Consider the following 26,206-nt stretch of genomic DNA (forward strand, 5'->3'; position numbering starts at 1 on the left):
CCTTTGGGCTTTGGATAATTTATGAAAACCAGTTTATTTCTGTTTAAGATTAAATTCGTGGTATGGCAAAATGAATTCATACTTGTGTGAATGTTTCCCTTTAGTTCAGGTTCTTTATAAATATCCTGTTGTACAGCCGTTTGATCTACTTCTGCAGCAGGAATGTCTAGTTTTGATGAGGAGTCTTTAGACGACAGGCTGGTATTTCCATTTATGAATAGATTTAACACCTCAGGGGCTTTTGATTTCTTATTTTTCCTTCTTCTCTTTCTCTTTTTCTTCGTTGTTTTCTTGGAATTCTGAGATGAAGGATCAATTAGCTTAAAAAGCTTACCATAGTTCATACGCGATTTGGTTTTGTTTCTAACATTTTTTATTTTTTTGTTATGAGGATTTTTGCAGAGATCTGGAACCTGAGATCTATCCCTTGGATCTTTTGTAATATTTTGTCTACTGCCCGTAGACGTCGTTTGACATGATTGAGATAACATAGTGGGTTTTTCAGAATTCCTTCGGTCTTTATTGTCAAGTTTCATTAAACAGTCTATTAAAATAGTGAGTAATGAAATGGATTCTGTAACAAAATTGGATATCTGAGATAAAGATTGAGTTACAGCCGAAGCCCAGGTTTCATTTAGTACTGTTGGATTGTGAGGAGGGATCTTTATATATTCCTCACTCTTCAGAGTTCGCAGTCTGGCTGAGGTGTTAGGGCTAGATTGACTTTCATGCTGTAAATACTCCGTAGACAAATTAGATTTAATTAGCAATTCATCTGAAAGATTGAAATCAGACATCACTTCTTCCTGTGCCCATTTTTCAAGTTGGTCCTTTAAATGAGATGAATCAGTAGATATGTCGTTGTGGGAGGATTCAAGCAAAGGCATAGAGCTATATGAAATCTCATTCAGCAAATTTACTCCCAGGGTTTTCTCATCCAGCTGAATAGAGTTATTTAACTCTTCAGTGAGTAAAATTTCCTGAGCCAAGTTTGAGTTTAGTACTTTACCTTCATTGTTTTCCATTAGATACATATTAGTGTCCAGTCATTTACTGTATTTTCAGAATCAGAAAGATGTTTATGTTCTGACCCCCGCTTTGTTTTCTCTTTTAAGCTGTAAAATTGTGTTATTTTTGGTTGTAGTAGTTTTGAGTTTTTAAGAGGTGGAGTGAGAGGCATTTCATGAAAAGAAATACCCAAAGCTTTATAGGTCATCCTCGTTAGAACCATGTTTCAGCTCAATCTTTTTCAACTCAACCTCTTTAGTTAGGCAACTGTATTGACACGTATGTACTGACAACAAAGTTCTAATTATTTTGCAGATTAATTTAATGAGGTTTGAGGAATAATTCTTCTCACTTTGTTCATTCCGTTTAAGGAGTTTGCTAGTAGGCTTTAATCTTTTAAAGGAGGTTGGTATTCCCTTTATTAAAAGCCAGCAGTACTACGAAAGAGTTTATTTCCAAGGTCTTATGTTATCAGCCTTTTTCAGGAAGAAGGCCAAGGATTCTAATTTTAAAAGTTTAAACGCTCAAAAAATTTACTTACTCAAGATAAGATGGATACCGGCCAAGCTGAATCTGGCGAGAATTATAATTAGGCAGTAGAGTATGGGTAAACAATATGATTCCACAGAAGAGCTCTTTGAGATGTAAAGTCAAATAGGAGCTGTAAAGAAAAGTCGATGTGGAAAAATAATTTAGTGACCTCCAAGAGCATCTGTCATGAACCACCCTGTTCAGATCTTGTAAGTTCAGGTCTGCGGCTTCCTTTATGGAATCAATCCATCTCTTGTTTGGTCTTCCTCTTTTCCTACTTCCTTCTGTTTTGCCCAGCATTACTGTCTTTTCTAGTGAATCATGTCTTTTCATTATGTGTCCAAAGTATGATAACCTCAGTTTCATCATTTTAGCTTCTAGTGATAGTTCTGGTTTAATGTGTTCTAACACCCAATTATTTGTCTTTTTTGCAGTCCACGGTATGCGCAAACCTCTCCTCCAACACCACATTTCAAAGGAGTTGATTTTTCTCTTAACTGCTTTTTTCACTGTCCAACTTTCACATCCATACACAGAAATCATGAACACCATGGTCTGAATGATCCTGACTTTGGTGTTCAGTGATAATCTTTGCATTTGAGGACCTTTTCTAGTTCTCTTATAGCTGCCCTACCCAGTCCTAGCCTTCTTTTGATTTCTTGACTATTGTCTCTATTTGGGTTAATGACTGTGCCGAGGTATTGATAATCCTTGACAAATTCAATGTCCGCATTGTCAACTTTAAAGTTACATAAATCTTCTGTTGTCATTACTTTAGTCTTTTTGACGTTCAGCTGTAGTCCTGCTTTTGTGCTTTCCTCTTTAACTTTCATCAGCATTCGTTTCAAATCATTATTGGTTTCTGCTAGTAGTATGGTATCGTCTGCATAACTTAAATTATTGATATTTCTCCCTCCAATTTTCACACCTCCTTCAGCTTGGTCCAATCCCGTTTTCCGTATATGTTCTGCGTACAGATTAAACAAATAGGGTGATAAAATGCACCCCTGTCCCACACCCTTTCCGATTGGGAACCAATCGGTTTCTCCATATTCTGTCCTTACAGTAGCCTCTAGTCCAGAGTATTTATTTATTTATTTATTTTATTAAATTTATATACCGCCCCATAGTCCATAGTATAGGTTGCGCATCAGGACAATCAGATGCTGTGGCACCCCCATTTATTTTAAAGCATTCCATAGTTTTTCATGATTTACACAGTCAAAGGCTTTGCTGTAATCTATAAAGCACAGGGTGATTTCCTTCTGAAATTCCATGAAATTCCATTATCCAACATATGTTTGTAATAAGATTTCTGGTGCCTCTTCCCTTTCTAAGTCCAGCATGGACGTCTGGCATTTCTCGCTCCATATATGGTAAGAGCCTTTGTTGTAGAATCTTGAGCATTACTTTACAAGCATGGGATATTAAGGCAATAGTTCGATAATTACTGCATTCTCTGGGATCCCCTTTCTTTGCAACTGGGATATATATCGAACGTTTCCAGTCTGTGGGTCATTGTTTAGTTTTCCATATTTCTTGACAGATTTTTGTCAAAATTTGGACAGATTCAGTCTCAGTAGCTTGTAGCAACTCTATTGGTATGCCATCTGTTCCTGGTGATTTGTTTCTCCCAAGTATTTTAAGAGCAGCTTTTGCCTCACATTCTAAAATTTCTGGTTCTTCATCATATGGTTGATGAATGAATCTGTCACCCTTGCATCTCTTTTATAGAGTTCTTCAGTGTATTGCATCCATCTTCCTTGTATTTCATCTCGGTCAGTGTGTTTCCCTGTTGATTATTCAACATCCCTACTCGTGGTTTAAATTTTCCTTTCATTTCTCTAATCTTTTGGAATAGGGCTCTTGTTCTTCCCTTTTTGTTGTCCTCTTCTATTTTTATACAATAACTATTGTAATAGTTCTCTTTGTCCCTACGTACTAGTCGCTGTATTGTTGCATTTAGGGTTCTGACCGTGTTTCTATCTCCTTTTGCTTTTGCTTTCCTTCTCTCTTTAGCCATTTTAAGAGTTTCTTCAGTCATCCATTGAGGTCTTTCTCTCTTTTTGACTAGAGGTATTGTCTGTTTGCAGTCTTCCCTGATAATGTCTCTTGCTTCACTCCATAGTTCTTCTGTTTCTGTGTCAACTAAGTTTAAAGCCTCAAATCTGTTCCTTATTTGATCTTTATATTCTTCTGGGATGTTATTTAAATTGTATTTTGGCATTATGGTTGCTTTGTTCTTCTTCTTTAGCTTTACTCTGATTTTCGATACAACCAGTTCATGATCTGTACCGCAGTCTGCTCCTGGTTACCAATTATATAATCAATTTGATTCCTATATTGACCATCTGGTGATGTCCACATGTATAGTCGCATTTCGGTTGCTCAAAAAATGTGTTCGCAAGAAACAAATTATTGACTTCACAGAATTCAACAAGTCTTTCTCCTGTTTCATTTCTATCTCCTAAGCCCCATTTCCCCACAATTCCTAGTTCTTCTCTGTTCCCTACTTTTGCATTCCAATCCCCCATGATTATCAGCACATTTTGTTTTGGTGTGTGATCAATTTCCTCCTGTAGTTCTGTGTAAAATCTCTCCAATTCTTCTTCTTTTGCATTTGCTCTTGGAGCGTATCTTGGATGATGGTTATGTTAATAGGTTTCCCATTTAATCTCATTGATATCACTTGCTCCGACCTTGCGTTGTAGCTCCTAATTGCTTTTGCTACATCACTCCTCACTATTAAAAGCAACCCCGTTTCTTCTTGATTTCTCATTTTCTGCATGAAATTTTTTGTAGTTGCCCGATTGAAAATGTCCCATTCCTATCCATTTTCATTCACTCACGCCAAGTATTGTAATGTTGATACGTTCCATTTCTTGCTTGACAATTTCTAACTTTCTCTGGTTCATGCTTCTCACATTTCATGTTCCTATTGTGTAAGTTGTACAACTCTGGACTCTCCTTTCGCATCTGTGCACATCAGCCTCTGGGCTTCCTTTCGGTTTTGACCCAGCTGCGTCATTAGTCACAGCACTACTCGTACTTGTCCTTTGTTCTTCCCCAGTAGCTTGTTGAGTGCCTTCTGACCTGGGGGTCTCATCTTCCAGCACTATCTCGTGTTGCATTTTGGATACTCTGTTCATAGGGTTTTCATAGTAAGAGATATTCAGAGGTGGTTTACCATTGCCTTCCTCTAAGTTTGGATGGATCTTAAGAACATAAGAAGAGCCTGCTGGATCAGGCCAGAGGCCCATCTAGTCCAGCATCCTGTTCTCACAGTGGCCAACCAGGTGCCTGGGGGAAGCCCACAAGCAGGACCCGAGTGCAAGAACACTCTCCCCTCCTGAGGCCTCCAGCAACTGGTCTTCAGAAGCATGCTGCCTCTGACTAGGGTGGCACAGCACAGCCATCATGGCTAGTAGCCATTGACAGCCCTGTCCTCCATGAATTTGTATAATCTTCTTTTAAAGCCATACAAGCTGGTGGCCATTACTGCATCTTGTGGGAGCAAATTCCATAGTTTAACTATGCGCTGAGTAAAGAAGTACTTCCTTTTGTCTGTCCTGAATCTTCCAACATTCAGCTTCTTTGAAAGTCCACGAGTTCTAGTATTATGAGAGAGGGAGAAGAACTTTTCTCTATCCACTTTCTCAATGCCATGCATAATTTTATACATTTCTATCATGTCTCCTCTGACCCGCCTTTTCTCTAAACTAAAAAGCCCCAAATGCTGCAACCTTTCCTCGTAAGGGAGTCGCTCCATCCCCTTGATCATTCTGGTTGCCCTCTTCTGAACCTTTTCCAACTCTAGAATATCCTTTTTGAGATGAGGCGACCAGAACTGTACACAGTATTCCAAATGCGGCCGCACCATAGATTTATACAACGGCATTATGATATCGGCTGTTTTATTTTCAATACCTTTCCTAATTATTGCTAGCATGGAATTTGCCTTTTTCACAGCTGCTGCACAGTGGGTCGACATTTTCATCGTGCTGTCCACTACAACCCCGAGGTCTCTCTCCTGGTCGGTCACCGCCAGTTCAGACCCCATGAGCGTATATGTGAAATGAAGATTTTTTACTCCAATATGAATAATTTTACACTTGTTTATATTGAATTGCATTTGCCATTTTTCCGCCCATTCACTCAGTTTGGAGAGGTCTTTTTGGAGCTCTTCGCAATCCCTTTTTGTTTTAACAACCCTGAACAATTTAGTGTCGTCAGCAAACTTGGTCACTTCACTTAGTTTGGTGATCTTAGTTTGGTTAGATCTTAGTTTGGTGTTTCAGCTTTGACCATTCTGCCTTAGGTGCCCCTGCTAGGAGTCTGGCCTCTTGGTCTAGACTCCTGACAGTTTTGCTCTCAGCTTCTTCAACACTCTCAAACCCCCTCCCAGGGGACCAAAGTTTGCCAACATTTTTACCTTTGAAAATATATATGGAAATCAATATAAACACAGGAGTCAGGGTTTTTTAGCTGTAGCATCTCAGTTACAAAATGTCTTCACAAAAGAGACTCACAAGACACTAACAATACTATATTTTAGAAGCCAGGCCAAACAACAACAGTGACACTGATTGTTTTATTTAGTTTCTACTTCAACTGTTATGTTATATTGTATAAATCACACTAGGAACTATTTCAATGTAGGACAGTATGTAAATATTTTAAACAAATAAATATATATACATGAGAGAAGGGAGGCTTAGTCAGTCTTAGGGTCTTTTCACAGACTAGACAGAGAAGGGAATGATCAAGGACACATCCATATGCCAAAACTCTTATCTGTACATATATTTATAACTGTTGGCTATGCAAATACAGTCCATAGCATGTAGGCCTGAACAGGTGCAATACTCATCCTTCAAAATCGGGAATGGGTATATACTGTAGATTGCACCTATACAGGGCTGTAACTCAGTGGCAGTGCATTTGCTTTGCATGCAAGGGGTCCCATGTTCAATCCCCAGCATCTCCAGATAAGGCTGATGAAAGGCAGCTTCCTACATTCCTATGCATGCAGGTGCTAGTTATATCCTATATGGAGATGTGTTACAAATCCATTTGAGAGCAGGAAGAGCTGGCACACTCACGTTGAGTTACTGGTTGTACCCACTTTGGCCTTTATGTAAATAAGCCTTAACACATGTATGAGTGTGTACAGAAAAAATGTGGATTTATTTTAAAAAGTCAGATCCTTGCCACGTGAAAATGCAGTTTTTAAAAAGTGACCCCAAAAGCACTAACATTTGTTGTCCATATCCTTTCTCTTATCTTTTCAAAAGCCATGGCACTGTGAGTAGGTAAGGTAAGTTTGTCTGCTAAATATTAGTTTATAGATCTGATGTATTATAAAGAAGAACAGCATCTATGGCCAGAGATTAGTTTTAAGACTGAAGACAGATGTGGCCAGAATAGCAACTCAAGAATTCTCAGAAACCCAAAGACAAATACAATCCAACAATGGGCTGAAAGGGCTATGAATTAGGGAAAGGCAAATCTATTTCTGGTCTGTGTCACTTCCACTTTTTTCACCCATTCTGTTTCCCTATTATTATTTTAAACCCTCTCAAAATATGTATTTGAATACGCATTTTAATATATGTAATATTTTCTCTCAAAATATTTAAATGCCTGTTTTGACTCATTTAAACTGCCAAGAACTGCATTGCTATATTTGGTGAAATGCAAAATCTGTTTGATGTCTGGACTGAAACTTAGCTGTTAGTCTGAGAGGTGCAAATCATACAGAAATTTGCAATGAATGAATTCCTCAAGCATCCCTACAGCGAATGCACTGTCATATCTTTTTAGATATTAATGTCTATCTTAGCATAACATTGAATATATTACTGATATGTCATTTGTGCCCCTCCTCACTGAGTTGTTATGGCTTCTCCATCTCTAGCTGGAAAAAAACAGTGCCCTCCAGCTGGGCTAATCTTATGTGTTGAAATCAATAGACAAAACAATAGACAGTTACCTCTCCTTGTAACACTCCATTTGCAGAGGGAGCTGCAACTCCAAACATGACTAAAATAACGACTGACTGAGTTGCTATATATAGAAGCAATACAGGAACAGAGGAAGAACACAAATTGAAGAACACAAAAGTAATACTCGGGATTACTTATCTACTTCACAGAAAAGACTTGGAGATAACTAAGGTGAAGTAAATCAGGAACATTTGCCCTATATTAATTTCAGAGCTATATTTTGGGTTGGTTTTTTTTTTTTTTTACAGTTTTCAGTTCTATCAGATGGTTTTCTGCCAGCACTTGTTTTTAAATTATAGTTTCTATATAATTAAGTTGATGGAGTGTAACACATCAATATTCATTTTTGGTGCCTATCTAACAAACTTTTAAAATGCATATAAATATAAAGTATAAATTTATTATTGCAGCCTACAAACCAAAGGATCACTTAGGCTCATTCCTATAGTAATAAATCATAATTTATTATTACATCCAAATGTGTGAAGCAGCCATAGTCTCATACATATGGATGTACACATGCAAACTGAGATGTAGTTAGCCAATGAAAGTTTCAGAATATATAAACATACCAGAAACACTCCTCTGCTCCAAGAAGTTGAAATGACTTTGCTGCCTGCTGGCAGGCAGAGGATGCCATGAGATATCAGAGTTGCCCACAGACCGAGAGCATACAACTTTAATGTAGTGTATTATGTTATGGACAGTTCCAAGTAGAGATGGAGGAGAAATTTGATTCAGTTTGCATTTAAAGCTGTACCTCTCAAACAAGCACTTTCCAAAACAATATGAGAACCACAACACAGTTATTCTTCAAAATGAGCACTTATCCAAATTTTGTAATGCAGTTCTGCAATCAATGTTTACAAAAATGCCTGTGTTGGGGAAAGTGTGCACAGAAATGAATACACTAGTGAAAACAACACAAAAATAAGAACATAAGAACATAAGAAGAGCCTGCTGGATCAGGCCAGTGGCCCATCTAGTCCAGCATCCTGTTCTCACAGTGGCCAACCAGGTGCCTGGGGGAAGCCCGCAAGCAGGACCCGAGTGCAAGAACACTCTCCCCTCCTGAGGCTTCCGGCAATTGGTTTTCAGAAGCATGCTGCCTCTGACTAGGGTGGCAGAGCACAGCCATCATGGCTAGTAGCCATTGATAGCCCTGTCCTCCATGAATTTGTCTAATCTTCTTTTAAAGCCATCCAAGCTGGTGGCCATTACTGCATCTTGTGGGAGCAAATTCCATAGTTTAACTATGCGCTGAGTAAAGAAGTACTTCCTTTTGTCTGTCCTGAATCTTCCAATATTCAGCCTCTTTGAATGTCCACAAGTTCTAGTATTATGAGAGAGGGAGAAGAACTTTTCTCTATCCACTTTCTCAATGCCATGCATAATTTTATACACTTCTATCATGTCTCCTCTGACCCGCCTTTTCTCTAAACTAAAAAGCCCCAAATGCTGCAACCTGTATTATATTAGGAGAAATTGCTTGCAAAAATGCTTGCAAAAATGTGCACCTTAGTTAAAACTGCCATACAAAAATGTGTTTTTCAGGTGAATTAGGAGAAATTCACACTAAAATGCTGAAGAACTTTCATGAGGATCTCTTTTTCAAATAAATTGCAAACTGCTGCTGAAATTGGTTCTCTCCGTTACTCATTTTTCCAAAATGGACAGGTCCTTTATTCCTTAGCGTCAAGTGAGACTATACAATAGTTGGCACATTCAACACGGAAAGGTCACAACTAGGAAAAAACTTTACAAATATGACTTGCAACTTCCGCAGCATTCATCATGAATTAAATTTAATAAGAAAAATACATAGTCCATACGTTTTTACTCACATAAACTTTCACACTGGATGTATCAATCTTGCTAGCAGAAGAATTTTGGCTCCGTTTGGCTCTGCAGTGTATAATACTGCGAGTTGCAGTTTGTGAAATATTTTGGACAGTGAAAGTTATATTTAGCAATTTGTTATCAATCATGTGGGACATAAAAACTTCAATCTCACTTCTTAAAATACTTAAGTTGTCATTTTCTTTCTGAAAAGAAATGACAAAATAGAGTGAAATACAAAACATGCACGAAATGCAGAGAATTAAGTATATAAATGTTTAAAGTAAAACATTTTGGTTTGCTTTTTAAAAAACAAAACAAAAAAACAACTTACATGTATTTTTAACTCCAAGTCAGGTTCCAAATCAGTTGTCAGTTCATAGTGAATAAATTCAGGGTCAGGATCATATCGAAATTCAATGCAAGATATATTTCTCTTTTCAACTTTTAGAACAACACTTGCAGTTTTTTTCTCAGGGCTAACAGTTGGTGTAGTAAAACCACACTCAGCTCTAGCTCTGTGGCATGTAAATTGCTAAAAAAGAAAAAAGAAAAAGGTGGGTAGAACAAAACTGAGAAAATGATAAACATGGGAAAATTTATATGGCAGACATTGTAAAATGCAGCCAATTCTTGCCCATAGCCAATTCATACAATGCTTATGATAATGAGCAGGAGATATATGCCCACCCTTGTGTAACATTATAGACTTGCCACATTTATCAAGCATAAGATTATACAACCACAAGAGATTGTAGCTCTGTGAGGGAAACAGGGTGTTTCCTAACAACTCTCAGCACCATTCACAAACTATACTTCTCAGGATTCTTTGGGGATTCCATGACTGTTTACAGTGAAATATATGTCTGGTGTGGATGTAGGCAGGGACAGCATTGGTTTAAACTTGGGTGTGAGAATACACGTCTGTTGTAGAATAAAAAGGTGGGGGAAACCCTGAAAAATAATGATACTGTTAACAATGTTTTCCTTTTGGAAAGGAAAGGGGCTTTCCCTCTGCCCAATGCCCACCCACCTAATCTCCTCTCCTCCCTCCTCCCTCCCCCTTCTCCCCTCTCCTTCCTCCCTATCCTTACCCTTTCTCTCCTTCCCTCCGCCTTCCGCTATCTCCCCCCATTCCCCTCCCTCAAGTCAGTTTTCCTCTATCCTAAGCATGACTGCACAGGAGTAAATCCCATTGAACGTAGTAAGCACACAGATGATCAAACCTACCCAATCCCCTCCTCCCTCCTTTCCCCTCCCTGTTCCTTCCTCCTTCCACTCCACCTTTTCCCTCCCATGTTACCAAATTCTTCCAAGCTACACAGGAAGTGGATTGGGCTGTGAAAGACCAACCCAAATTGTGTTGGCATTTTGACAAATTTGTAGGGCAGTCCAGTATCTGAGAGAGGAGGTCAGGTCTCCTGCTCCTCTGGTGCATTCACTATAGCTGCCCAATTTCCCTGATTTTTAAAGTTTGATATAAATATCTGTTCGCTACAGGTACATTCTTAAACTGCAAGGGTTTTTTTGCCTATTAGTGAATAGAGATTCTATGACTTCAGAATCAGAACATGCATAGTTTGCTCTTTCACAGCTTTCTGTTCCTTCCATTTGCCATGTGCACCAACAATCACATTAAAACATTGCATTTTGAGGTGGGGGTGTTCTTTGTCAACATTCCTTGGTAGCTTCGATTTCACCTGATCTGTCAACTGACTGACCTTTTACTGTTCATTTAGTTCCCCATTTAAATGAGCACTAGCAAGCTACAGAAGGCTTAACAATAGGAAATAGGTTAGCTCTAGCAAGCCAGTCAGTTGAAAGATGAGAGAAAACTAAAGCTGCTAAGGTATTCAGATGATATTGTGATGTATGACTACATGCTCAAAACCAAAATACTTCGCCATGTCTTAATGTGCACAGCTGGAGGAGGAGAAATTCTGCAATGAATGGAAGAAATGGAAAACAGCAGCAAGAGCAAGCCATGCTTGCATGTTGGTCTTCAAAATTCTGGAAATCCAAGCAAATATATTAGCACTGCTCACAAAGTAAAACTGTGTGCTTTAATCAAAAACATTTTTTTCTGCCTTTCTCTATAACATACCCCAAAACGCTGACAAAATCAAACAAAACAACCTTTTAAAAAAACAATTTAATAATAGTGATTAAATCCACAACATAACAGCACAGGGACTCAAAACAATAATCCACTAATCAAATAATAGCAACATAATAATAAGCCTCCCCAGAGGGGCTCACCTGGAGCCTTCTCTATGGTCTTCTTGGCACCAGATGAAGATTTTTATTCACTCAGCTTTTTAATTGTGTTCAAGCACTTTTATGTTCTCCCTCCCTCCCTCCCTCAATCATTTTTTTGCTGTCTTTTGTTGCTTTTTGTTGCTTTTAATCACAATAACATCATACTTCTGCAATATTTTGTTTTGATTGTTTGAAAGCTATTCAGGAAATATTTACTGATGGGCATAGTATAATAGCAAAAAAAAAAAAATCAAATTGGCGTAACACCAAAGGCTCTCTGAAATAAAAGAGTGTTTACCCTCCATCAGAAATTCCAAACAGGAAAAAAAAAACCAGGAAAAAGAAGAAAGTTCCAGAGCCTGGAACAGTATTATCTACTGAAAAGGAAAGTACTAGTGCTACAGAAATGAACTGTCAAGGTATTTCTTAGTAAAGAAGGTACTGGTTTGCTTTTCATGGTAGTTTCAGAATTGAAGCATGTATAATTATGAAGTATAACCAGTTTCCATTAAAAAAAAGCCTTTCCAGCCCCTTGCCTATTTCCTCAACAAATGGAAATAATCATTTATAAGCATCTTCCATTTGTCTAGTCATTTCTATGGAAAACAAGATGAGTTTGAGCCATTAAAAGGCAGGTGAATTTGGGAAAAAGAGAGTGTAATACTTACTGTCAAGTTTTGTTCCCATTCGTCTAAAATGGTAACCATATCTGTGACATTTAGATGCCTCCCACGTATGGTCATGTTGCGTCCTCCACTGTAAAAAAAAAAAGGAAAGGAAATAAGCTTAAAGCTGGGTTTTTCTACAAACAAAAAAACAAGTTTTCAGCTTGGAAGACTCTTACACTAGAGTGAGTCAAAACTACTTTTCTCAGAATATGAATGCAAAGCAAATTTATTCACAAACCCAAATGCCATCCTCAAAAAATATAGCAACTACAGAGTCTGGCTTGAAAAATGAGCGTGTATGTGCTGTATGTATGACAGAACATTCTTGCAGTACACTGCCTTCTTGTGTTAGAATGCCTATCCGTACTGATTCTGCAGATGTTTACCTGTTTTAAGAGTTTTAATTTATTTGACCCTGCCTAGTATGACATGTAGACAACATCATCTCCAGTAGGATCCACTCACATTTTTCTATAGATTTTAAATCCCATAAATATAATCCATTATTTTCCATTGTTTTAGCAGGTCTCCAATACATCCACTGTATCTATAATAATGGTTGGCTTTTACAATACTGTTATAAGACTTGCAGGGACCCTTAGCATAATGTCGCTACTACCTATCACCATTTGGGTCCCCAACAGTGCTGCTGCACTCATCAGTTTTCTCCTTCCCTGGTGAATGGGCACAGGTGGTACACATTGGCTTTTGGCGCAAAGAGAGTTTTTTGCCTTTATAGTTTCTTCTATTGGTGAAGTTAGTGCCCTGCATAAGAGACACTGAGCACTAAAATGGGGGTAACAGAGCTAAAAAGGTGATGCCTGCAGATGGGAAACTCTTTGGAGGGACTATAGATCAGTGGCTGAACATATGTTTTGTATACAGGAAGACCACAATTTTCCTGTAATCTCCAGTTAAAGGAGGAAGGTGGAAGGTGATATTAAAAAAAGCTGCCTGAGAGTCTGAAGAATCACTGCTAGCCACTGTAAGCAACAATGGGCAAGATGTACAAATCTTGTGTAGACAGGGGCCCGTATTGATTTAAATGAATTTCTTTCTCGTGGCACACAAGGGTGTCCCAAAACACAGTTTTGGAATTGCAGATTTAGTGCTTGAAATTCTGCATTTCCCAAAATTCTCTTACTGAATTATGAGGGGAAAGACTCAAATGGGGGTATGACTAACTTCGACTGGGAAACCTTTACAGTCCTGTCTCTCATGCCTAGCCCATAGATGTCCTGATATGGCACCATGAGCGGGGACTCCACATTTGATCTTAATGCCTAGGTATGCCCTAGAAAGCTGTAGGATCTGTTGTTATGTGCCTTCAAATAGATTACAATTTATGGTGACCCTATGAATCAGCGATGTCCAATAGCATCTGTTATAAACCACCCTGTTCAGATTTTGTAAGTTCAGGTCTGGGGCTTCCATCAATCCATCTCTTGTTTGGCCTTCCTCTTTTTCTACTCCCTTCTGTTTTTCCCAGATTATTGTCTTTTCTAGTGAATCATGTCTTCTCATTATGTGTCCAAAGTATGATAACCTCACTTTCATCATTTTAGATTCTAGTGACACTTCTGGTTTAATGTGTTCTAACACCCAATTATTTGTCTTTTTTGCAGTCCATGGTATGCGCAAAGCTTTCCTCCAACACCATATTTCAAATGAGTTGATTTTTCTCTTATCTGCTTTTTTCACTGTCAACTTCCACATCCATACATAGAGATCGGGAATACCATGGTCTGAATGATCCTGACTTTAGTGTTCAGTGATACATCTTTGCATTTGAGGACCTTTTCTAGTTCTCTCATAGCTGCTCTCCCCAGTCCTAGCCTTCTTCTGATTTCTTGACTATTGTCTCCGTTTTGGTTTCTGACTGTGCCAAGGTATTGATAATCCTTTACAAGTTCAATGTTCTCGTTGTCAACTTTAAAGTTACATAAATCTTCTGTTGTCATTACTTTAGTCTTCTTGATGTTCAGCTGTAGTCCTGCTTTTGTGCTATGTTCTGCATATAGATTAAAGAAATAGGGTGATAAAATACACCCGTCTCACACCCTTTCCAATTGGGAACTAGTCGGTTTCTCCATATTCTGTCCTTACAGTAACCTCTTGTCCAGAGTATAGGGTGAGCATCAGAACAATCCAATGCTGTGGTACCCCCATTTCTTTTAAAGCATTCCATAGGTTTTCATGATCTACACAATCAAAGGCTTTGCTGTGATCTATAAAGCACACGGCGATTTCCTTCTGAAATTGCTTAGTCTAGTCCATTATACAACATATGTTTGCGATATGATCTCTGATACCTCTTCCCTTTCTAAATCCAGCTTGAACATGTGGCATTTCTTACTCCACATATGGTAAGATGTCAATAATATGCTGTTTTGTGTTACTAACATTCATACACAATCTACTATTTTTTGTAAGAAGTAAAATAATTCAAAAGATTACCTTTTCCAGGAGACATTTGGAAATATCCCAGAACATACTGGGAGAGTGACATAATATAGTGGCACAGGGGGTGAACACTGAAACCCATTTTTCTTTATACATATGCTCTTAGCTTCTTTGCGACTTGGTGGTAAACAGAATTTCATGTGTGTGCGATTTAACACCTCAGTGACAGGTATCCTGAAGGAAGAAGAATATCCCTCAAATCAAAAGGTATCATTTTGCCCAAGAACCACAGTGTTGTTTAATTTAAAAACAATCAGTGAACCATGTCTCTCTGGAACTCAAAATTAACATCATGCGGAGTCTAATTATTCAATTAAAGCTCATACTATAGTGCGATTTAGAATGTTCAGTCCATTAAAATGTTATTTTTAATTCAATTTACAGATTTGGAAAATTCAAAAATCAGTTTAAAAGTCATTTTAGTACCACCAATGAAAAAACAAACAAGAATTTAGATGGTCTACCAAGGAACAGGGGGACAACCTAAAACAACTGGAATTATCACAGTGATTATTAAAGTTATAGTTCTGGAACTAACATATCGAATAACAGCAACAGAATTAGTTCCATGTTCTAGGATAGTAAGAATAAGCAAGCCAAGGTCACAATTAGGCCAATCTTGATTGTATAGTCTAATCACCAGTCCAAACCATTTCCTGGTTCAACATCCATGCAATACAGTTATATGTGCATTTCAAAGATACAACTGCTGATTATCAAATCTTGACTCACTCATCTGGTTTGCAGCTACTGGTTCCAGTTATCAGCATCTTGTAAAGACCAGATCTTGTAAAGTTTTCTCCTCTGACTAGTACTTCATTTTTGCCTAATGTTGATATCCACATTGGTTCAATGGAAGTAATGAGCATAGGCTATTGGAAACAAATTAAAGCTAGATTTAAATATCCAGGAAATAGAATTGTTCTAAGTAAAGTGATGGAGTCATGCACTTATGAACATCTTTAACATTTTTTTTGTTAATACACAGCTATTAAATGTCATCTGCAACAAAGGTTACAGAAGCACATGAAACCTGTGCTCCATAATTTCTATCGGTTTCCAGATTCTTCAGGATAGAATATAAAAACAAAAGAAACAAAGAAATAACCAAATCCACAAGAATCTATTGCCAGGTGCACACATAATCCTGTATTGTCCCAGGCGTGAGATAGTAAGAAAAAGAGTCTGTTTTTCTGCTACTGAATTGTTTTAATTTAATGGGCCCATTTTTCAGTATCAGTACATGATGTTTGAGTGTTTACTGAAGTACGAATTGAGTGGATAGAGTGATATGGTGGGTATAAGGAGATTGCTGAGTGATTGTGTATGTGGGGGTTGTGCACTCAGATGAGTTTTGCGTAATGCAAATGTGCAGGTGTATGATTTTGGTGACCGTATTACGTGTTTATATTAGGCTTTGTGTGGGTCTGTATTATGCTCTTTTAAGTCAATTATCGCTTATGGCGACCCTATGAATCAGTGACCTCCAATAGCATTTGTTATAAACCACTCTGTTCAGATCTTGTAAGTTCAGGTCTGTTGTTTCCTTTATGGAATAAATCCATCTCTTGTTTGGTCTTCCTCTTTTTCCCAGCATTATCATCTTTACTAGTGAATCCTCATTATGTGTCCAAAGTATGATAACCTCAGTTTCATCATTTTAGCTTCTAGTGATACTTCTGGTTTAGTTTGATTTAACACTCAATTATTTGTATTTTTTGCAGTCCATGGTATCTGCAAAGCTCAATACGAATATTTATGGTAATACATTATAGTTATGCTGTATTTTATCTATCGATATATTTTGATGTTTTGTATATCATTTACTTTTGTAGTTCTTCATGTTACTTATGTACATAGAATCATAGAATAGTAGAGTTGGAAGGGGCCTGTAAGGCCAACCCCCATAAAGCATACCAGACAGGTGGCTGTCTGGCTGCCCCTTTAATGCCTCCAGTATTGGACAGCCCACCACCTCCCTAGTCAATTAGTTTGTTTAGAGATATTTAATTATATTACTTAAAACGTAAAATTATTTTTATGATTATTTGTAAAGGTAGTATTGTTTTGAATTTTCAATTTGTATTATATTTAATATATTGATTCCTATTTGTTGGAACTAGTAAACCGCTTAAGAGATCTCTGTTGAAATGTGAAGTGGTATATAAATTAACTTAGTAACACAAATACTTGCTCCGTCAAACTGTTGCTTGGGAGCTAACCTTGGGACACATGAATTCCCCTCTGCCATCCCTTGCCGGCCTTAATTATGCTACTTTGTGTCTGGGTGCCCTTACAGGCCTCAACCCCCCTGTATCTTTGTGCCTATAAAGATTACAGCCCTGGGTTGCTCTGGATACCTCATAATGTTACACTATCTCTTCACCACTGCCACCATTGATACTGTTTCCCAACCTTGGTATATGCCCTGCCCACCCTTCTGGTCTGTGAAAGCCCAGCCAAGGATCAGGAGTTTTGGTAAATCAAGAAATATTTATATACACAGGGAATAACAAGATTACTTAAAGGTTTAGTCAACAAGTGTGTGGTTTCATAAGATGTGTTACTCTTTATGTTTCTTAGTCATCTATAACCTGCCTCACTACCCGCCTAATCCAATCCACCCTATCCAAAACCAACCCACAGAACCAACTGAACCCACAGAACTGCCATCCTCTCATGTATACTACCTTCAGACATTCAAATGCTCAGACAATCATCATACAACATTCTTCAACATTCCAACCCATGTACTCCCCCCTCACTCAGTCTACTTACCACATATACTCTAATAAACCCTCACTTACCATATTTACAGTATTATATATACAGGGACATCACAGGTACCTGCACATTTTGCTCCATAACTGTCTTTCTAGGAGCATTAGAGACTTTTTAAAAAAAATGAAAGCTCATATTCTGGACTACCTGCTGGGGGCTCCACTGACGGCTTTCGTAGGCACTGGGGCACCCACAGACAATGGATTGGCAACCCCTTCCTTAGCAGCTCGGATCTCTGTAAGCCAGCCTTTCCCAACCAGTGTGCCTCCAGATGTTGTTGGACCACAATTCCCATCTTTCCTGACCATTGGCAATGCTGGCTGAGGCTGATGGGAGTTGTGGTCCAACAACATCTGGGGGCACACTGGTTGGGAAAGGCTGCTCTAAGCAATAGATATAAGTGCTGAAATCTAAAATCCAACAGGCCAGTCTAAGGAGGGCCAAGATTCAGAGGTCCCCCAACCCTCCAAAGCAGATTTATGGGGGGAAGGGGGCATTGGCAAAAATTGCTTCCCTCCCTGTTCCTGAAGAGGAAGCTTTACAATCACATGAGAGATCCATTAGATAAAACCCTCCAATTTCCCTATTTCTTATACCAGTGGTTCCCAACCTGGGAGCCATGACCCCCAGGGGGGGCACAAAGTAATCTGAGGGGGGGCCACGAACAGTAAAGAAATGATTTTTTTTTTAAAAAAAGTTTTACCTCCCTAGATGTCTCCTCCCCACTGCCGCTGCAGATGACACCTCCCTTTTGCTCCAAACAAGAGGGGAGAACTTTTGCTGAAGTGGCAGAGTGTCTTTCAGGTATGCCGAGAGAGGTGTCTGTCTATAAAACACATGGCAGACGGCAAAGGAGGCTGAGGGCAAAGCTACCAGAAAGAAGAGGGGATTGCTATCGCTTACTCCCGCCTCCTTGCACTGCCACTGCTGACGACACCCTTGCTCAGAACAGGAGGAAAGGGCTTTTTGTCAAGTAAAAAGCAGCAAGGCTGCAAGGAAAGGCTGGTTCTCCCTTCCTTCCTGGCAGCCGGCCTGCCTGCCTTTCTTGGCTCCTGCTTCGCTGCCACCTCCTTTTAAAAACTATTCTTATTTGCGAGGCTGCCCAAATCTCGCCTCAGCCCAGTCAGAGCCAAGAACCAGTGAGGCGGCGCAGGACTTGCTCACCCTCCATTTCTGAGGCTGTGTGTGCCAGTGACCCTCCTTTCTTCCACCTACACTCCACCCCTCCATTTCTCTCTCCAAGATGCTGCAGCTTCCCCCCACCCACGTGCCCAAATGCATGCATGCCTGCAGATGCTTGCAGGAAGGGCAGGTGTGTTTGTGTGTGTGCATACGCTGATGTGTCTTCTGCTCCGCTTTCATTCTCCAAGTGCACGCTAACCAAGTCATCAGTTCTGATTATCACCCCAAGGCCTAAAAGCACTATGTGAGATAGGTCAGGCTGAGAGACTGTGTTTGATCCAAGGTCATCCAGTGGGCTTCATGGCTGGGTGGGGATTTGAATCTGGTTCTTAGTCCAACACTGTAACTCACTGGTGTTGGGAGACAGAACTGTACATCCTCAGACTGTGTGTGGGGATACCTATTTGATTGGATCGTTGCATTAAGAAAAGAAAGTAACATCTCCTTGTCGCAGGGAGCTTTTAATTGGAAAGGGACATTTGGAGATATGATTTTGCCACACACCATTTTTTTTCAATTACCAGAGACTAAAATTACAATTAGCATGGGGCAGTGTCACAAAACTGTTTGAGCTTACAAATGGGGTCCCATACTCATCAAGCTTGGGTACCGCTGTCTGATACTATTCAAAGCAGTTTTAATTCACTCCACCCAACACAATTAATGCAACATATTCTCTACAATCTCAGCACCATCTAATGCATAACTGACTCATCTGGTGGTGGGGGAAAAAGAGCAAGGAAATAGGTATTTTCAATGATAACATATTTAAGTCATTTTGAAGTTATGGTGATTAGTGCAACTTGATTGCCTAAAAATACCCAGACTGAGAACTGCAAAACATAATACACATTGTTCAGCCCTAATAAGTCATTAATTTGCTGGCATGCTATAGAATGCCAGCCCTTCTTCCCTTAACAACAGCATGCAGTTTGGACAATACCTGTGCTGTCCAAGGAGAATGAAAAGAAAGCAGAATTCCAGATACACAGAAAATCAAAACTACATTTTGGCTGTTTTTGCTGCTTGAGACTAGAAACAAAATATATATAATCCCAATTCACCGAAGAGGATAATACATAATGGGGTTAACTCTTCTTTTCATAGCATTAGTATAGCGTGTATACAACAAATAATTCCAGCAGTGTGTGTGTACTCAATTCTTCTCTTCTTTTTGTGTTGTATGAAATGAAATCCTTCCACTAATTACATTAAATGCCAACTTCTACTGATTTCTATAAGGTTCAGGTATCCAATAAAAATACATTATGTAAACATTATGTAAAAATACAAGAACACTATATAAATTCATGTTCATACAAAAAGTTAGAAGGAAAAAATAGGACACATACATCTCAATTGTCTGTTGTTCAGCAGCAGAAAGCAAAAGCAACACAAACAATCTGTGATATTATACCAGCAGAGTTGCTGCTGCTACTACTATTATTATGTATGAGTTATGCAAAGCATTTCATAGCATAAGCAAGAGAGATTAGAGAAGCTAGTGCACTTTCTTGAGCTGGGCTTGGAAAAGAGCTACTTGGACTCATATAGGTCAACAAAAACAAGATGTGAGCTTTTAAAAGGCCCTGGAAAAAAATCTTAGTCAGGGGATCAAATCCTCTCTCCTTCCCTACCCCTCAACCACCTTTCCTACTATCCACCATTCCACCAAACCCCCTTCCCTCTTTAGTTACCTTGCCAATACCGACAGCAGAAGCAGTGGGGACCACAAAGTAGGGGAAGATGAGGGTTTATCCCTTCTCCCCCTTGGCCTGGCATGCTACACAGGAGCTTGCTAGGAAAAAGGCACATTGGCCCTTGACTTTGTAGCCTTCATTGTCCAAGGGCAGAAGGAATGGTGAAGGCAAAAACCTCCTTCCTTCTCTCTAGTCACACCATGCCACTGCCACAAAATAGCTGCCATCTATCACTAAACTGGGGTTAATGGGATTTCTGTCATGGTTTCTACCATGAATCTCAAGATAGTATGCACAGGGTTTGCAGGCAGTCCTCGCCTCCAAGCAAAGACCACATGTGCTTAGCTTTAGTTGTTTGCTGTATTGTATGCATTCATGCAGTGTCCTGGGGCTGATAGGGCACCAGGACCTAAATGAAACCCCATCTCAACTTGTAGCTAGGGAGAATGTTGGCAGAAGGCAGGGTTACAGGGAAGGGGAATATATAAGGGAAGGAGTGGGTAGAGACAAAGTAGGTCAAAGACAAGGTCCATTGCCCAAGTACAGCAGATGTTAAAGGGGGAACTAGTGGATGCCCTAGGCCTCCCCTCCCCTCCAAACGTTCACCTCATTTCGCCATATGTCCTTCTAGCTGAGTCTTCCCCCTCCTCCACCCTTGGTAGCAGTGAAAGAGGTATTGCCATCACTGAAGGCAGCATATGAGTATTAATGAATTGGTTACATTACAGTAAGGCCCTGCTTTCCAGCGTTCCACTTCCCAGCGTTCCACTGATGCGGCAGCTTTCAATTAGGGGAAATTCCCCGTTTTAAAGCTGATCTTGCCGTTTTGCAGCATTTTCGCACAATGTGACCCATTAAAGTCAATGGGTTCCGCTTTACGGCCATTTCCGCTTTACGGCGGGGGCCTGGTCCCTAACCCGCCATATAAGCGGGGCCCTACTGTATAGGGAAAGGTGGAGACAGTGTTAACACATGGATGATTCCCCCCCATCAATTCTGCTATAACTTATGAGTTTCAGAAAATCTGCTGACCTCTGGGCTCTGTGAAGTATCTTTCCCACTTGAAGCATTGACAATCCCATGACAGTCAACCTGAAAAAATGAAAATATTTCCTTAGAACACTTAAAAAACACACCATCAAACAAAAAGTTTGCATGTGGTGATTTAAATTCAATAGTACCTTTTGTGTACAAGTCACAGTCCAGGAGACACATCTGTTCTCTCTAGCAGATGAGGTGCAGCCAGTGTGAGATGAACATTCTGAACATCTAGCAATACATAAAATCATAGTTTACACAACTACAGGGATCAGTAAGGCACAGGAGAAGACTGTCAGGATATAATTCCAGGTTTTACCCAAAGTGCTTGCATGCCATAAATATTTGTTTAGCTTCTACTCAAGTGACCATTATCAATAACTTGAAACACTTCCTTCTGAAATCAGACAGGCACCTACAATTCTGATATTTCATCACCTGCTGAAAACTTGGAAATTAATGTATAGATGGCAACTGTACATATTATGTCAGTTTTGATCAGCAGGAGAACTTCAAGGATGTCTCTGTCACGCTTGTCATGGAAATGCACAATGTTTCATAATGACTGCCCTGCTGGATCAGACCAAACGTCCAATACATCCTGCTTCCCAAAGTGGCCAAACAAATGCCTCTGGGAAGCCTACAAACATGACATGAAGGCAACAGTCCTCCTTTGCTGCTGCTCTTCAGCACCTGAACACAGCCAGGCAAGCAGCCCATTTCTGTGGTGTTGCTTCAACTGTTGGCACAAGCAGATGGCTCATAACATCTGAAGTAAAAGTCATATGCTGTGCTAGAATGGTGGCACAGAACACAATGCCTTTTCCTCCTTGCTGTGTAAACTTCTGTCATACCTACAATCTCACTTAATTTGTTGTTAACGGTGTTGCCCTGGAATTAGATATTGTGGGGCTGTTCCAGATAATACAAGAGGGGTCATTAGTGGCAAGCCTTCATGTTGGACTTACCCTTCTCCCTACTCTTCAACTTCTCTACCCTGCAAAATCATCTTCTTCTATATACTGTGCATAAAAAAAAAAAAACTGACCCCCCCCCCAAATAAAACGTTTCAAAGAGGTGAAAGAACTATGGGAAAAACATGAGAGAACAGGTTTATGATATTGTTGTGTAGATATCCTGTAACAAGACAGAAAACGAAGAGTGGCAATTCAAGAGAAAAATCTGGTGCGGAAGCATCCTGAGGAAGTCAACCCACAACCCCCACAAAAAATATGTAAAATATATCTTACATTTTCTCTAATGAGCAGTCATCAAATTCAAATATTTCTGATAAATGCCAAGAACCAGAGATGAGTAATACTTGAACAACTGGAAAAAAAGAAGAAAATTTTGGTATACTGAGTACAAGCACATATTCTACACCTTTTTACCCTGGCTCTCCTGAGATGTATGTTTTCAGAACCCACCCTATTCTTGTGATTGAAATGTGTTTTAATTCTTTTTAATATTATATTTTAGGTTTTTGAAACCCACACTGGGGTCTATTGGTGAAGATGGATGGATGGCCTGCCTTCAAGTCGATCCCAACTTATGGCTACCCTATTAATACAGTTTTTTCATGGTAAGCGGTATTCAGAGGGGGTTTACCATTGCCTCCCTCTGAGGCTAGTCCTCCGCACCTGGCTAGGGCCTGCTCAGCTTGCCAGAGCTGCACAAGCCAGCCCCTTCCTTGCCTGCAACTGCCAGCTGGGGGGCAACTGGGCTCCTTGGGACTATGCAGCTTGCCCACGGCTGCACAAATGGCAGGGCACGTAACCCCTGCACCACTCACTGTGGGGGTGATCTTTAGCTGGCCCTTGACACCCAGGAGACACAAAGGGGGATTTATTTATTTATTTATTTTATTTTATTTATAGACCGCCCATAGCGAATAGCTCTCTGGGCGGTGAACAGCAGAGTTAAAATACAAAGTTACAATAAAACATACAAAATTTGAACTCACAGACTCTGGACTCCCAGCCAGGCTCTCCTCCTTACTGTGCTATACCAGCTGTTACATTGGTGAAGAGGGGGCAATAAATATTAACAACAACAAACAACTGATTTTAGCTTAGAGCCATGGATGTTTGCAGGAATTTTTCCATGGAGGAGGGCAAGTAAGTATTCCAAATAAATAGACAAACAAATAGACCAGCATCAGGGAACAGGTAGTTCCATCTGTGGTAGAACTGGTGATTGAGCAGTGGGGCAAAGCCTTGTCAGACCTGGCTTTTGAGAAACTCACATTCCAGGTCTGCGCTTCCGTTGTTTCTCAATGGAAAGACTTGGCATCCAGACAACTTCTTTCTGTTCATTGCTCAAACTTTCAGTTCTTTCCCTAGCTATCTTCACCTCCTCTAGCTCGTAACTGATTGCAATCCTGCTAAAATGTTCACAGCCCCCCTCCTCACTGCATTTCCCTTAAACGCAAACAAATGAACCCAAAACAGAGTTTAACACCACAGGGCTACACTTCAGGGTTGTTACAAACAACCTTCTCATTCCCTTCAGCTACGTGTGTGTAACAACACTGGGCTGTTTTAGAGGGCTGGCATAATCCATACTCTCTCAGCCACAGTCCTGCCTCTTGCAATATAGATATAGTGACAGATTTTTATCTGCATGGGCATTAAAAGATTTTTAAAATATTTACAAACTCAGAAGAAAATCACATTTGTGTATGAAACTGGGCCTGAGACAGAAATATCATGACCTCCTCTCTTTGCTGTTACCTTTTGTTTTTGAACTGACACACTACTTACCCCCCCCATCACAGCTATACTAAAATCCTAGATACCTGAATTGTTTTCTATGAGGCAGCAATCACTTCTTTACCATGGAAGACCAACAGAAAAAACTTAAAAACCAGCCAAGAGTTTAGATGATAGGTGTTTCACCCTTTCCCTTTGACTAACTTCATTCATTGGCTAAAAACACCAAAAAGTGGAAGCAGGCTAGTTTCTCACAAAACAAATGAGGAGAATAGTGCCTGCACATTTTGCCTCAGATCTCAGGTTCTACAAACGCTAGAAACTTACTCTTTTTAAAAAATGAAAGCTGGGAATCTGTGGGTTATGGAATCTGTGGGTTCATTGTGGGGGCTGCTCCCCTTTCCTCTCCTGCAGACACTCATGCACAGAAACAATATAAAATTAAGAAGTTGCTCCATGGTTGGCTTCAGACTACTTAGTTACTTATCCATTTACGCTGCTGTTTTTAGTCCAGATTAGCTCCCAAAATGCTGATAACATGGTCATGTTTCTCTTGCTTTCCATTATTAGGTAATTAGTCTTCCAGACACACACACATAGAGTTTAATCTTCTCAAGATGGGGACTCAAGGCTTGTTTCAGGAAATGGCATTTATCTCATACCAAACGGTTACAACAACTTTCCCAATCTTGCACACAAAACATGATTGTAACATGACAAAATGAGACCCAGGTTTACAATAACCACAATGACCAATTGCTTCTCTTTTTCCACTCACAGCCATGCCAACCACAGCATAATTTCAAAGCTTTCTCTTTCAAAACCAAAGAGGCTCTGTCATTTATTTTTTCCAAGCACAGTCATTAAGGCTCAGGCCCCATATGAATCTCCACACTATCTAACCTGGGCAGGAATATAAACCTACCCACGTCCTTATCATATTCTCCCCAAGTTGTTGTTGTTATGTGCCTTCAAGTCGATTATAACTTATGGCAAACTTATGAATTAGTGACCTCCAAGGGCATCTATCATGAACCACCCTGTTCAGATCTTGTAAGTTCAGGTCTGTGGCTTCCTTTATGGAATCAATCCATCTCTTCTTTGGCCTTCCTCTTTTTCTACTCCCTTCTGTTTTTCTTAGCATTATTGTCTTTTCTAATGAATCATGTCTTCTCATGATGTGTCCAAAGTATGATAACCTCAGTTTCATCATTTTAGCTTCTAGTGATAGTTCTGGTTTAATTTTTTCTAACACCCAAATATAGAACAAATCTCCCCAATTAGCTAAGATTTATCCAAGTCACCAAGCCCTCTGTCTTCCATAATCTAGGATGTTATTGCCTACTAACTGCCAGGTGGACCATCAAATTTGGACAGATTGATGACTATTTTGGTAAAGCCACAGCTGTACTTTTTTCATCTTTTTATTCCTCTCTTCAAGGTTTGCTCGTTTTCAAACATTACTAAAGGAATTCCCATTACTGGAAATTACAGTTCTAACTTATTATCATGGTGTATCACCTAGGGAAACTATTGTTTTTGCAAGCCTGTGTACATATACAAGTCTATTACCAGTTAGTAAGTTCTACATCATTTTAAAGAAATCTATTGGACCTGGGCAAATCAGGGTTGATAAAAATCAATTATTAAAAAAAGAGTTTTGATTTAAATCAGATTTCAATATTTTCTCAAAACAATTAGTAAAAAAAGAGCCTAGGTCAAATATATCATCATGAATACTAATTATACAACTTCTAACTATATTCTATTAATATATTAACGGCTATTTATGGAGATGGGAGACAACATAATCAGTCCTATTCTGCAGGTGATGGACATGAAGCGCATGCGCTCTCTCTCAGCCTTGCCTTTCTCTAAGTGCAAAGATAGAGAAGGTCAATGAATAGAGAATTTGGGAGATGGAGTTGATCTGAACAAGGACCAGTGAAGTGGTAATCCAGCTCTTAACACCAGTAGCCTTTTCTGCAGGTGTAGAGATTTTTTCTTCTTCATTTCGATGA

General features: G+C 39.5%; 1 protein-coding gene across 1 annotated transcript in view; it reads right to left on the bottom strand.

Annotated features, from left to right (window-relative positions):
- The window catches only part of PLXNC1 (plexin C1), a 125,753-nt gene that overhangs the window by 42,756 nt on the left and 56,791 nt on the right, over positions 1-26,206 (bottom strand). Inside the window, exons 7-14 of the mRNA XM_061639567.1 lie at positions 22,725-22,803; positions 21,618-21,705; positions 21,469-21,528; positions 15,506-15,645; positions 14,768-14,947; positions 12,311-12,398; positions 9,718-9,918; positions 9,389-9,589 (exon numbers count right to left, since the gene is read on the bottom strand). Coding sequence (XP_061495551.1) covers positions 9,389-9,589; positions 9,718-9,918; positions 12,311-12,398; positions 14,768-14,947; positions 15,506-15,645; positions 21,469-21,528; positions 21,618-21,705; positions 22,725-22,803 — 1,037 coding nt within the window. The remainder of the gene's footprint in view (positions 1-9,388; positions 9,590-9,717; positions 9,919-12,310; positions 12,399-14,767; positions 14,948-15,505; positions 15,646-21,468; positions 21,529-21,617; positions 21,706-22,724; positions 22,804-26,206) is intronic.

This window comes from Rhineura floridana, chromosome 8, assembly GCF_030035675.1.
Source record: "Rhineura floridana isolate rRhiFlo1 chromosome 8, rRhiFlo1.hap2, whole genome shotgun sequence".
In the NCBI taxonomy this organism is placed as follows: domain Eukaryota; kingdom Metazoa; phylum Chordata; class Lepidosauria; order Squamata; family Rhineuridae; genus Rhineura; species Rhineura floridana.